Source organism: Hemicordylus capensis, chromosome 3 (assembly GCF_027244095.1).
Source record: "Hemicordylus capensis ecotype Gifberg chromosome 3, rHemCap1.1.pri, whole genome shotgun sequence".
Taxonomy (NCBI): Eukaryota; Metazoa; Chordata; class Lepidosauria; order Squamata; family Cordylidae; genus Hemicordylus; species Hemicordylus capensis.
The window spans coordinates 324,999,905-325,012,459 of record NC_069659.1 but is presented as its reverse complement, the minus strand read 5'-3'; the positions used below and the strand labels follow the sequence as shown (position 1 = coordinate 325,012,459).

General features: G+C 44.7%; 1 protein-coding gene across 2 annotated transcripts in view; it reads right to left on the bottom strand.

Annotated features, from left to right (window-relative positions):
- The window catches only part of GMPS (guanine monophosphate synthase), a 66,025-nt gene that overhangs the window by 13,601 nt on the left and 39,869 nt on the right, over nucleotides 1-12,555 (bottom strand). For both annotated transcript variants that reach the window (XM_053308858.1, XM_053308859.1), the window contains exons 6-8: nucleotides 2,757-2,950; nucleotides 1,898-2,063; nucleotides 570-721 (exon numbers count right to left, since the gene is read on the bottom strand). In XM_053308858.1, the coding sequence (XP_053164833.1) occupies nucleotides 570-721; nucleotides 1,898-2,063; nucleotides 2,757-2,950 (512 nt within the window). The remainder of the gene's footprint in view (nucleotides 1-569; nucleotides 722-1,897; nucleotides 2,064-2,756; nucleotides 2,951-12,555) is intronic.

Sequence of the window (12,555 nt, the reverse complement as noted above, 5' to 3'; positions counted from 1 at the left end):
GATTCCAGCCTGCAACCTTGGAGTAGCCGCTGCCAGTCCGTGAAGACAATACTGAGCTAGATGGACCTACGGTCTGACTCAGTATATGGCAGCTTCCTATGTCCCTAACTACCGTACCATCTCTGTGTGGCAGCATGATACAGGCTGCTGTTAAGGCAGACAATGACGACAGAAAGATTAAATACCAGGAAGCCCAAAATGGTTCTGTTTAGGGAGGCTGTACAAATCACAGAATGGAGTGGGTAACCATGGTTCTCATAAGCAATTCCGTCTACTGGGGTTTAAAATCACAGTGGTAGTGTTTAGGTCATGCAGTGGTAATGTTTAGGTCATACAACAGGGATGCATCCAAAAGTGCTGAATTGCTGCATTAGTAGAAAAGCTTTTAAAGCTGCATGTAGAAACTTGGATTTGAAACTAAAATGTCCATTTCAACCAATAGGCTAGTGGTATAACAACAGAACTGGTGACTATGAAACATTAAAAAGAGTCACAATGTAATATCCTCTTCGTGAAGTCTAGAGGAGGAGCATGTTAAACATTTCATCTGAAAATGTCAAAACAGGTACCTTCACAAAGGTGTCGCCGATAATTTTTCTTTTTTCCTCAGGACTTGTAGTCATATTCAGTGTTTTACTGATCCTTTTTCGTGGAGTTCTGTCTTCTTCAGAGATAGGCAGAGTTGTGGTGCCATTGTAGAATGAATGAGCTGCATTTACCACTGTATAGCATACAATAATTTTTTTGTTGAAAGAAAGTTTCCAAAATGATTTCAAAGCCAACACACACTGGCATTTTCTCACCCACATTCAGAATCTGGAACCGGAAAATTAATTCTAAATCAAAACACCTCTTTTCCCCTTCAGTGATCAAAACCTTTCCTTTATTGTCTTGAATATTTATAAGCCTTACTTACTAAAAATTCAGTTAACACTGGGTACTAAGCACAAAGAATTTGGAAATATAGTGCAAGAAGAAAAATTACATTACACAAGTTCTTATATTCACTTCTTTATAGATTAAAAAATATTAAGTAAGCACCGCAACAGGCCATTACAAACTACAGGGCTGACATGACATGCAGCCTCTCAAATGGTCCACTCCGGGGCTGCTGCAGACTTCAAACACAGCCCCAATGCTATTTTGAAGCTTCAAAAGCTATTTTGAAGCGGCAACTGCAGAAGCTGCAATGCATTTTTTACTTGATTCCCTATTCACAACCAGTCCTTCCAAACAGTGTTGGGGCAGCCTTTGGATGCTGCACATCATGTCAGACATTAGTATTTGTGTTCTTGGCACTTTTTGCAGTAACATAACTAATAGACAGATCCCAATTTTGAAGATCTTACAGTAAATTTAAACATGGCACAAGAGATGACAACGCAGAAGGGGGAGCAGGGAGGGCAGGATTAATAGGGGACACAAATAAATTTACATGCACTTAAGATCATTGCAGCCAGGGATAAGGGCTAAATCAAAATTTCACAGGAGAGGTTGGTTCTGAAGAGGAATGTGAAAGGAGAAACAGATTTGATTTCTTAAGGAACTTCCAGGAATTAGTGACAGAAAGGGAATCTCTCAAGTGATGAGGGGTGGTACTGTAGCTTTTAATATCATGCTAAGAACAACCTTGGTTGGTAATCACTGGACAGCAGACTATTTAAAGTTTCAGAACACTTAAAAAAGGAGAATAATCCCCAAGGGTTAAAAGGAACCCTATTTCTTGGGTTAGGTGACCAGATAACAAGCGTGAAATCAAGTGTCCACTTGAGTTTACTCTAGTTTTTAATGTCATGAAACAAATGCAGAAATGCATTTTATGAAGCTCCTTGGGAGAGTTAGTGAAGTTAGTGATTTTACAAAGCTTAGATTAATATAAAAAGGATTAATGTAGTACCTTTGACTTGAATCCCCAATTTCTTGAGTGCCTCCTCCACAGATTGACTTTCTCTCTTGCGCATGAATCCGTTATCTATGTGCACTGCTATCACCTGGTCTTGGTTTAAAGCACGGTTCAGTAAAGCAGTACAGACTGTTGAGTCCACACCTCCGCTAAGTAAAACCTGAAAGAATTGAAAGAGAGAGGGAAAGCATTAAATGCACTTAGTAAATACAGGAGTGTCATAATCTCAACACTGCATTCCGTTTGCTTAACTAATTTTCATTGTTTGTTACCACAACCAAGTAACAAAGCACTGAAATCACTGAGGAAGAAGGTAGAAGAGCATTCCTCTTTTTAAAAAGAACAACTAATATCACAACTAACAAAGCAGATGCACCTCTTACAACTCCTCAATCTCCTTGAGTGTATGCTGTCGCGCTGGAGTCCTTAGAGTACAGCACGTCTCCTTTACTCTGGAAGGATTCAACAAGATCATAAACACGTCGCTAAGGGTGAGCAATGTATCCCCAATCATTGTATTCCCGAATACATTCCCAATGTTGTATTCCCAATGTTGTATTCCCAATGTTGTATTCCCAATGTTGTATTCCCAATGTTGTATTCCCTTCTGGGTGTGGGGAGTGCTCGGCACTCTAAGGGCTTCAGGACGGGAGGAGTTTCACGAGGGCTCCTGGAACATCCAAACTGTCCTTTGAAATGCACTTGCTTCATTAGTCGGGATGTCAGCCAACTTATGTTAACACAAGAAGATAGGAAAGCATTCCCCTTTTTAAAAAAGAACATATGCTAGAACAAGTGATATCACATGCTGTCCCTAATAAGAATGACAGACGATCAAACTTTCAACCCTTACCAGGACTTTTGAAGACCCTACTTTCTCTTTGATATCTTGAATGCACTCCAATTCTCTGTTTTGAACTGTGAAGGTGCCGCTGCACCCAGCAATATCATAGAGGAAGTTTTTCAGCATTGCTTTTCCATTCACTGTAAGGCTAACTTCAGGATGGAATTGTGCACCGTACAGTTTTTTAGATTCATTTGCTATAGCTTGGAGAATATTAACACAAAAAAGATTACATCAGTATGAAAAAAGATTAAGTTTCATCATACAGAAATAACAGATGTATAGAATAAGGTATTGATGAGAGTACTGTTAGATTTTGTGTCTGACAAGCCCTAAGCACACTACTCTTATCAAAACATTCCCTACCAGAAACAAGCCAAGAGGATCAGATGAAGCTAGCCCAAGTAATTCTTTACGTTAAGATGGCAAACTGTTATACCTTTGTGTTCCAGAACACCTTATTTGTTTCATTTCCTCATGTCAGAGATACACACATGGAAAAATTTGTTGGTACCCTTACACCCTTACAGCTCACTGAAAGAGTGTTTTATGCCTCCTGAAAAGCGATTAAGTGAAAAGCAATTGTCTCATGTATACCTGCATGCCTTTGATAGGTCATCGAGTAAAGCAAAGCAAGTGTGAAAAGAGATAAAGTATTGCTTATTCTACAAAGATATTCTAAAGTGGCCTGGACACATTTGTTGGTACCCCTGGAAAAGATCATAGATAACTGGATTAGAGTTATCTTTCAAATTAGCTGTTTTCTTTAATTAGTATCACACATGTCTCCAATCGTGCAATCAGTCATTCAGCCTACTGAAATGGAGAAAAGTAGTCACTCTGCTGTTTGGTATCATCGTGTGTCCCACAATGAACATGGACCAGAGAAAGCAAAGGAGAGAGTTGTCTTGAGGAGATCAGAAAGAAAATTATAGACAAGCATGTTAAAGGCAAAGGCTATAAGACCATCTCCAAGCAGTTTGATGTTCCTGTGACAACCGTTGCAAATATTATTAAGAAGTTCAAGGTCCATGGGACTGTAGCCAACCTCCGTGGACGCAGCCGCAAGAGGAAAATCGACCCCAGAATAGGTAGAAGGATAGTGAGAATAGCAGACAAAAAGCCAAGGACAACTTCCAAAGAGATACAAGCTGAACTCCAAGGTCAAGGTCCATCAGTGTCTGATCGCACCATCCGTCACTTTTTGAGTGACAGTGGACTCAATGGAAGAAGACCCAGGAGGACTACACTGTTGAAAGAAAAACATTAAAAAGCCAGACTGCAATTTGCTAAAATGCATACTGACAGGCTACAGTGCTTCTGGGAGAATGTCCTTTGGACAGATGAGACAAAACTGGAGCTTTTTGACAAGTCACATCAGCTCTATGTCCACAGACGAAAAAAATGAAGCTTTTACAGAAAAGATCACCATACCTACTGTGAAACATGGAAGAGGCTCAGTTATATTTGGGGGCTGCTTTGCTGCGTCTGGCACGGGGTGCCTTGAGTCTGTGCAGGGAACAATGAAATCTCAAGACTATCAAGACATTCTGGAGCGAAACTTACTGCCCAGTGTCAGAAAGCTCTGTCTCAGTCACAGGTCATGGATCCTCCAACAGGATAATGACCCAAAACACACAACTAAAAGCACCCAAGAATGGCTAAGAACAAAACAGTGGACTATTCTGAAGTGGCCTTCTATGAGGCCTGATTTGAATCCTATCAAACATCTATGGAAAGAACTGAAACATGCAGTTTGGAGAAGGCCCCCTTCAAACCTGACACAGCTGGAGCAGTTTGCTCAGGAAGAGTGGGCCAAACTACCTGTTGACAGGTGCAGAGGTCTCATTGAGAGCTACAGGAATCACTTGTTTGCAGTGATTGCCTCTAAGATTGTGCAACAAAATATTAGGTTAGGGGTCCCATCATTTTTGTCCATGCCATTTTCATTTGTGTTATTTGAAATATTCTGTTGCATCAAAACTCGAAAGCAAAGTCTGATTTTTGTTAAATGCGGAATAAACGATGGGTGCCAATTACTTTTGTCAGTTTCAAATTATTTCAGAGACAATTGTGGGTTCTTCCTTTTTTGTGGAGGAGTACCAACACATTTGTCCACGTGTGTATGGGCCTGGAGTCAAACGGCCATCCATGTACTAAAGAGAAACAACTGCTTGCACATTCTGCATGCAAATGTACAAGAACAAGGAACTGAACTATGCAAGGCTTAAAATCTATTCCATCTGAGGCAATGAAGCAGAACAGCTGCCACATGAGCAGAATGAGCTGGCACATGCTGAACAAAATCTCTGGATAAGACTTATTTTTTGAGTGTAAGGTTCTATTGAACACTCCTAAGAAAGCACTTCCATGAGTGATTGCTACCATAAGCAGAACTTCATTATAACAATGTATGTTGATTATCCCTTTTCTATGACACTGGAAAGTGTCACTCCAAACTTGCTTAAAATTTAAAACTATCCTTAAGATTTCTACAAAATGTGAAAATTTAAATACATGCAGCTTTACTGAAAGTTAAATCAAGTCTTTCAAAGTTTTTTTAAAAAGTTAAATATTGCATATTCAAAACAAATCTCAAGTAACAGGTAGCTTGCCTGTAACTTTAGCACTTCTAGTGGTCTTCTGTGCTCTTACACAATTGGGCTTTGCGCCTGTGCAGAGACCACATCGGAAACTCTCCAAGCTGATAATCACGCCTCAAGGTTATTCATTATTTAATAAATTTTTATGCCAGCCACAACCGAAGTCTCTAGGCGGTTTACAACATAAAACAAACCAAGAATTTAACAGTTAAAATATAAAAATCTGATTTCCTTCCATCCATCTGATATCCATTAAAATACCAACTAAAAAGTTTGGCTGAAAAGGTGTGTCTTTGTTTCCTAAAAACCAACAGGGATGAAGCAGCTCTAATCTCAGCAGGAAGTGCATTCCACAGTACTGGGGCAACTACAGAGAAGGCATGCCTTTGAGTCGCCACCAGACAGCTGGTGGCACCCTCATACAAACCTCCCCTGAAGATCTAAGCAGCAGGGTTCAGAACGAAGGCGGCGTTGTCAAATACTGTGGGCACAAGCCATTAAGGGCTTTATAGGAAATAACCAGCACTCTGTATTTTTCCCAGAAACCTATTGGTAACCAGTATAGAAATTTTAGAATCTGAGTAATGTGGTCTCTACGGGATGTCCCAGAGACCAATCTGGCAGCAGCATTCTGCACCAATTGCAGCTTCTGGACTACATGCAAAGGCAGCCCCACAGAGAGTGCATTGAAGTAGTCAAGCCCGGAGATTGCCAGCATGTGCACCACTTTCTTAAGGTCACTCAGTTTCAGGAAAGGGCGCAGTTGGTGAACCAGTTGAAGCTGATAGAAAGCAATGCTGGCCACTGCCTTCACCTGACGTTTCAGAGAGAGGATTGAATTTAGAGGTACTCCCAAACTGCGAACAGTTCCTTCTAGGGAAGTGTAACCCCAACCAGAACAGGCAGATCTATCCCATTTCCCAAACTACAGCTTCCTACAGTGAGTACTTCCGTCTTGTTCGTATTCAATCGCAATCTCTCATCCAGCCCATTACTGCCTCAAGGCAAGCGTTTAAAGAAGTTAAGCAGCTGCCTGATGAAGCTGACATGGAGAAGTAGATTTGGGTGTCACCAGCGTACTGATAACACCCTGCACCAAATCCCCTGATGACTTCTCCCAGCGGTTTCATGTAGATGTTAAAAACCATTGGAGACAAAATGTAGCCCTGAGAAATACCATATTAAAACTTTCACTTTGAAGAGCAGCCGTTTCCAAGTAACACCTTCTGAAATCTGCCCAAGATATGTGAGCAGAACCACTGCAAAGCATTGCCTCCTACAACCAGTCCCCGCAGGCGACCCAGAAGGACACCATGGACAATAGTATCGAAAGCCTCAGAGAGATCCAAAAGGAGTGACCGTGTCACACTCTCTTTGTCAATTCCCCTTTGGAGATTCCAACAGGCCGACCAAAGGAGGCTCCACCCCATAACTTGCCCAAAAGCCAGTTTGAAATGTGTCTATTTATTAGATTTATAGACCGCCCCATCCAAAAACTCTGGGCAGTGCACAAGAAGTTTTTTAAGACATAAAACACCATCCAAAACATACTGCTTAAAACAATTTTAACACAATTCAAAACCATTTAAAACCAATTAAGATGCCAAAAAACTATTTCAAAACCTGGGAACGTCAGGCCAAACAAGCAAGTTTTCAGGGCTCTCTTAAAGGGCACAGTGAGCCTAAACTGCGGATATCTGCCGGGAGTGCATTCTATACATGTGTGGATTGCGAACTGGTTGAAAGACAGGAAACAGAGGATAGGTATAAATTGAGAGTTTCCACAATGGAGGAAAGTAAGAAGTGGGGTCCCTTGGGGAGCTGTACTGGGACTGGTGCTTTTTAATGTATTCATAAATGATCTAGAAATAGGGGTAAGCAGCAAGCTGGCCAAATTTGCAGATGATACCAAACTCTTTCGGGTAGTGAAATCCAAAACGGAATGTGAGGAGCTCCAGGATCTCTCTAAACTGGGGGAGTGGGAGACAAAGTGGCAAATGCGGTTCAATGTTGGCAAGTGTAAGGTGATGCACACTGGGACGAAAAACCCCAACTTCATGTATACGCTGATGGGATCTGAGCTGTCGGTGACTGACCAGGAGAGGGATCTTGGGGTCATGGTGCACAGCTCGTTGAAAGTGTTGACTCAATGTCAACTCAATGTTGACTCAATTCCATGCTAGGGATCGTTAGGAAGGGGATTGAAAATTAAAAACTGTTCATATTATAATGCCCTTATACAAAACTATGGTGCATCCACACTTGGAATACTGAGTACAATTCTGGCCACCACATCTAAAAAAGGACATTGTAGAACTGGAAAAGGTGCAGAAGAGGGCAACCAAGATGATCAGGGGCCTAGAGCACCTTTCTTATGAGGCAAGGCTACAACACCTGGGGCTTTTTAGTTTAGAAAAAAGACTGTGGTGAGACAAGATAGAGGTCTATAAAATCATGCATGATGTGGAGAAAGTGGACAGAGAGAAATTCTTCTCTCTCTCCCATAACACTAGAACCAGGGGTCACTCCATGAAATTGATTGCCAGGAAATCTAGGACCAACAAACGGATGTACTTTTTCACAAAACACATAATACACTTGTGGAATTCTCTGCCACAAGATGTGGTGATAGTCAACGACCTGGATGGCTTTAAGAAGGGTTTGGATAACTTCATGGAGGAGAGGTCTATCAACGGCTACTAGTTGGAGGGCTGTGGGCCACCTCCAGCCTCAAAGGCAGGATGCCTCTGAGTACCAGTTGCAGGGGAGTAACAGAAGGAGAGAGGGGATGCCCTCAACTCCTGCCTGTGGCTTCTGGCGGCATCTGGTGGGCCACTGTGCGAAACAGGATGCTGGACTAGATGGGCCTTGGGCCTGATCCAGCAGGGCTGTTCTTATAGGCCAGGAGCAGCTACAGAGAAGGCCCAGTTCCAAGTCGCTACTAGACATATCGGTAGTAACTGGACATGGACCGCCCCAGATGCATGGGGAGGTCATGGACATGGACCTCCCCAGATGCATGCCATGGGGATCATACAGAAAAAGGAGCTCTCTAAGGTAGCCCAGACCCAAGCCGGTCAGGGCTACAAAACACTTGGTATTTTGCCAGCACTTTGTATTTTGCCCAGAAACATATCAGCAGCCAGTGCAACAGTTTTAAAACAGGCATGATATGGTGTCTCTGGACTACCCCAGAGACCAGTCGGGCTGCCACCTTTTGAACTAACTGAAGTTTTCGAACAACATACAAAGGCAGCCCCACATAGAGCACATTTCACTAGTCAATCCTGGAGATTACCAGCTGATGCAACACTGTTTTGAGACCATTCTCTTCAAGAAATGTACGCAGCTGTCAAGTCAGCCGAAGTTGATAGAAAGCACTCCTGGCCATTGCCTCCACCTGAAATACCAGGGTGAGGCCTGGATCCAAGAGCACTCCCAAGCTGTGTACCTGTTCCATCTGGGGGAGTGTAACCCCATCCAGCACAGAAAGATCTAACTCATCCCTCAAGTTCAACTCCCCCACAATGGGCACCTCCATCTTGCTTGGATTCAGCTTCAATTTGTTATCCGCCATCCAGCCCAATACTGCCTGTAGGCAGGCATTTAGGGAGTGAATGCCATTTCCTGATGATGATGATGATCATCATCATCATCAGGGATGTGCACAGACCTGTTTGAAGGCCCTTTTAGGGGCCGCTGAACAAGTTTGAAAGACCGGCAGTTCGGCTGGTTCGAAGGTGGGGGGGGGGACACCTTTAAGGCCAGGGAAGGGTGCTCTTACCTCTCTCACTGCATTTCCCCTGCCAGCACTGCACTTTAAAAGGCCCATTACCTCAAACATGAACTGACTGGAAGTACCCGGTGTGCATGCACGCGCACCCACCCAACGTGCACGTGAGCCGAGTACTTCTGGTCCGAGACAACGGGGTGGTAGGGAGTTACACAGTCAAGACATGTTGGGGCAATAGGGAATGGAATGGGGTTCCTACAGTCAAATGGTGACTCTGTGTCCACCAGTATGCTGATTGGCGGACAGTGTCGCAGCAAATCGAGTCATTTTGTGGGTTGAAGTGATAGAGAAACCAGTGGAGGATGATCAGGGATTGTAGGTGTACGTAAGGAACGACATGGGTCGTGGGTATAGCCTAGCAGTTGTTGGATTATCCGGGCCTGTTGATGGTGTTCTTGAGCCACTCTGCTGGCTGGGGAAGATATGGTCTGGATCCTTCTTTGTGGCAGGTAGATCTCGGCATGAGTAGAGTGGAACAGGAGTCCTATGAACTCTATTCACATAGGCGCTGTGTGTGAAGTTGGATGTTTTGTAATTGCTCCAGAGACCCAGGCAAGCGAATAGGTGGTAACAAGGGCTGTTTCAGTTTTCCTGTACACCCCCTGTATCTGAAGTTTTCCTGTACACCCCCTGCAGGGTATTTCCAACTATCAGCCAGTCGTCCAAAGACGAAAATATTTCGATGTCCTTTTGTTAAAGGAAGGCCAACACCTGATGGTGGAAGTCATGCCGAAGGGTAGGGATTTGAATTGATATTTATTTATTTTTATTGTTAAATTTATATACCACCTTTCATTAAAAACAATCCCAAGGTGGTTTACAACAGGTAAAAAACATAATAAAAATGACAGTTAAAAGTATTAAGTTAAAAATATAAAAACAAGTCTGATTTAAAATATATAATATACAAACATAAAAACTGTACATGGGTAAAAACACACAGAAGCAGCAATAAATCATATACAATAACAATCATGTAAAGGCCTGGATAAAAGGCCAAGATTTAACAAGCGGTGATGGAGTCCGAGGAGCGAATGGCCACTGCGAGAGCATTCCAAAGTCTGGGGGCAGCAACAGAGAAGGCCCTGTCCCGCCTGCATAGCAACCAAGCCTCCCTCATTGTCGGCACCCGGAGCAGAGCCCCCTCAGACGATCTCGTGATGTGGGCAGCAACCCTTGGGAGCAGGTGGTCCCTCAGGTATCCTGGGCCCAAACTGTTAAGGTCTTTAAAGGTCAAAAATAGCACCTTGAATTGGACCCGGAAACACACTGGTAGCCAGTGCAGCTCTTTCAAAATAGGTGTGATATGATCACATCGGGCAGCTCCAGATAGAACCCTAGCTGCCGCATTTTGTACAAGCTGCAGTTTCCGGGTATTCTTCAAGGGCAGCCCCATGTAGAGCGCATTACAATAATCCAGCCGTGACGTGACTAAGGCATGGGTAACTGTGGCCAGATCTGCCTTCTTAAGAGACACAGCTGGCGCACCAGCCGAAGCTGTGCAAAGGCACCCCTGGCCACTGCCTCCACCTGAACCTCCAAAAGCAAAGCTGGGTCCAGTAATACCGCCAAGCTGCATACCTGCTCCTTCAAGGGGAGTACAATCCCATTTACAACAGGTAGAATCACCTCATCCCGATTGGCTCTCCTACTGACCAACAGTACCTCCATCTTGTCCGGATTCATTCCCAGTTTACTAGCCCAAATCCAACCCATCACGACCTCCAGTCCCCGACTCAGGACATCCACCGCCTCCCTAGGATCAGGTGACAAGGAGAGATAGAGCTGAGTGTAATCTGCATATTGCTGACAACTCAGTCCAAGTCTCAGGATGACCTCTCCCAGTGGCTTCATGTAGATGTTAAACAGCATGGGGGACAAGACCGAACCCTGAGGGACCCCACAGACCAATGGCCACGGGGCCAAGCAGTAGTCCCCCAGCACCACCTTCTGGACCCTCCCCTCAAGAAAGGAACGGAGCCACTCCAACACAGTACCTCCAATGTCTCCATCCCAACACTTTGAGATATTTTCAATGTAGAGGCCAGATAGATAGGTGGTAGTATGAATCTTGGAGGTCTAATGAGGCAAATCACATTGTTTTCTGAAGGGCAAGGATGGTTGGTACCCATGATGATCCGGAAACGTTTGTAGATGATTCAATGGTTCAGGTCTCTGATGTCTAGAACGTGCTGAAGGTCCCCATCGTTTTTGCAGATGGCAAAATAGGGAGATAAGAAATCGTCACCTGCCATCTCTGGTACCTGTTCTATGGCATCCTTCTCCAGTAGGGAGACGACTTCTTCCCTCAAGATGTGGGTAGGGGTGGTGGTGGTGGTGGTGGAGGGTAGGGATACAGGGGGTGTACAGGAAAACTCCAGTGCGTAGTAAATACTTGCTAGCCGACTCAGCACAGGCCACCTGTGCGGTGCTTTGGGGCCGGCTGTCTCCCCCTACCTCTTCCTCCTGCCCCAGTCTCTCCTCTCTTTCCCTTCCCTCTGGCCCCACGCTCTCCGGCGCTCCTCCCCCCCCACAGAGCCGCACCAGGTGGCCAAGAAGGGCACCAGGTGGCCAAGAAGGGCACCGCCGCCGATCCCTCCCGTCTGCCTGCCGCCACAGCTTTGCCCTCCCACCGCCGCTGCTTTTCTCTCCCCCCTGCCCGCTGTCGCCACCTTCTTTCTCTCCCCCCCTTCTCCCCCCCCCCCCCACCGCAGCCCGACGCCACATTTCTCTCCCCACCGCCGGCCAGCTTCCCCCTCTTCTCCTCACTCTGCCGGAACTCTCGCAGCATGTTGCGAGAGTTCCGCCGCCAAATTCTGGGCATGCATGTCCCAAGAGAATTAAATATATAGATGGTGAGGACTCACAAATCGGAAGTAATGTTTCCCCATGCATGTAGGAATGGGAGTATTTGGGTTGCTATACGTTCGAAATACTGCAGTCATTGTTTTTGGAGAGAAGGGGGTAGATGGCTTGTGTTTCGGCACTGAAGTCCTCTGTGTGTTGTAAGTTTGCCTTTTGCCATAATGGGTGAATCTTTGGCCTCAAAAGGAGCAATCAGAAGGTGAGAATTGGGTAGTGTCTCTTGGTCTCTTTCAGTTCTCTTGGTTGGCTGTGCCAACACATTTTTGCCATTTCCATGAGTGCAGTATTTATAGACAGGGAAATTGGGGGATGAGAGACTGAAAAGTGGGTCTAGTACACTCTTATTTTGTTGTGTTAACTGGACTCCCAGGGAGGCCACCATCCTGGAGATGTAATTGGGATAAAATTTATAATCCTCTGAAGGAGAGCCTGGCTTGGGGTCAACCAGCAGATTGTTGGGTAATGCTAAATGGGTGGATTGTACCTTGACTTCCTTGCACTCAAGTCCTGCTCCACACTGGAGCCACCCTCACTCTGGTCAGGCTGA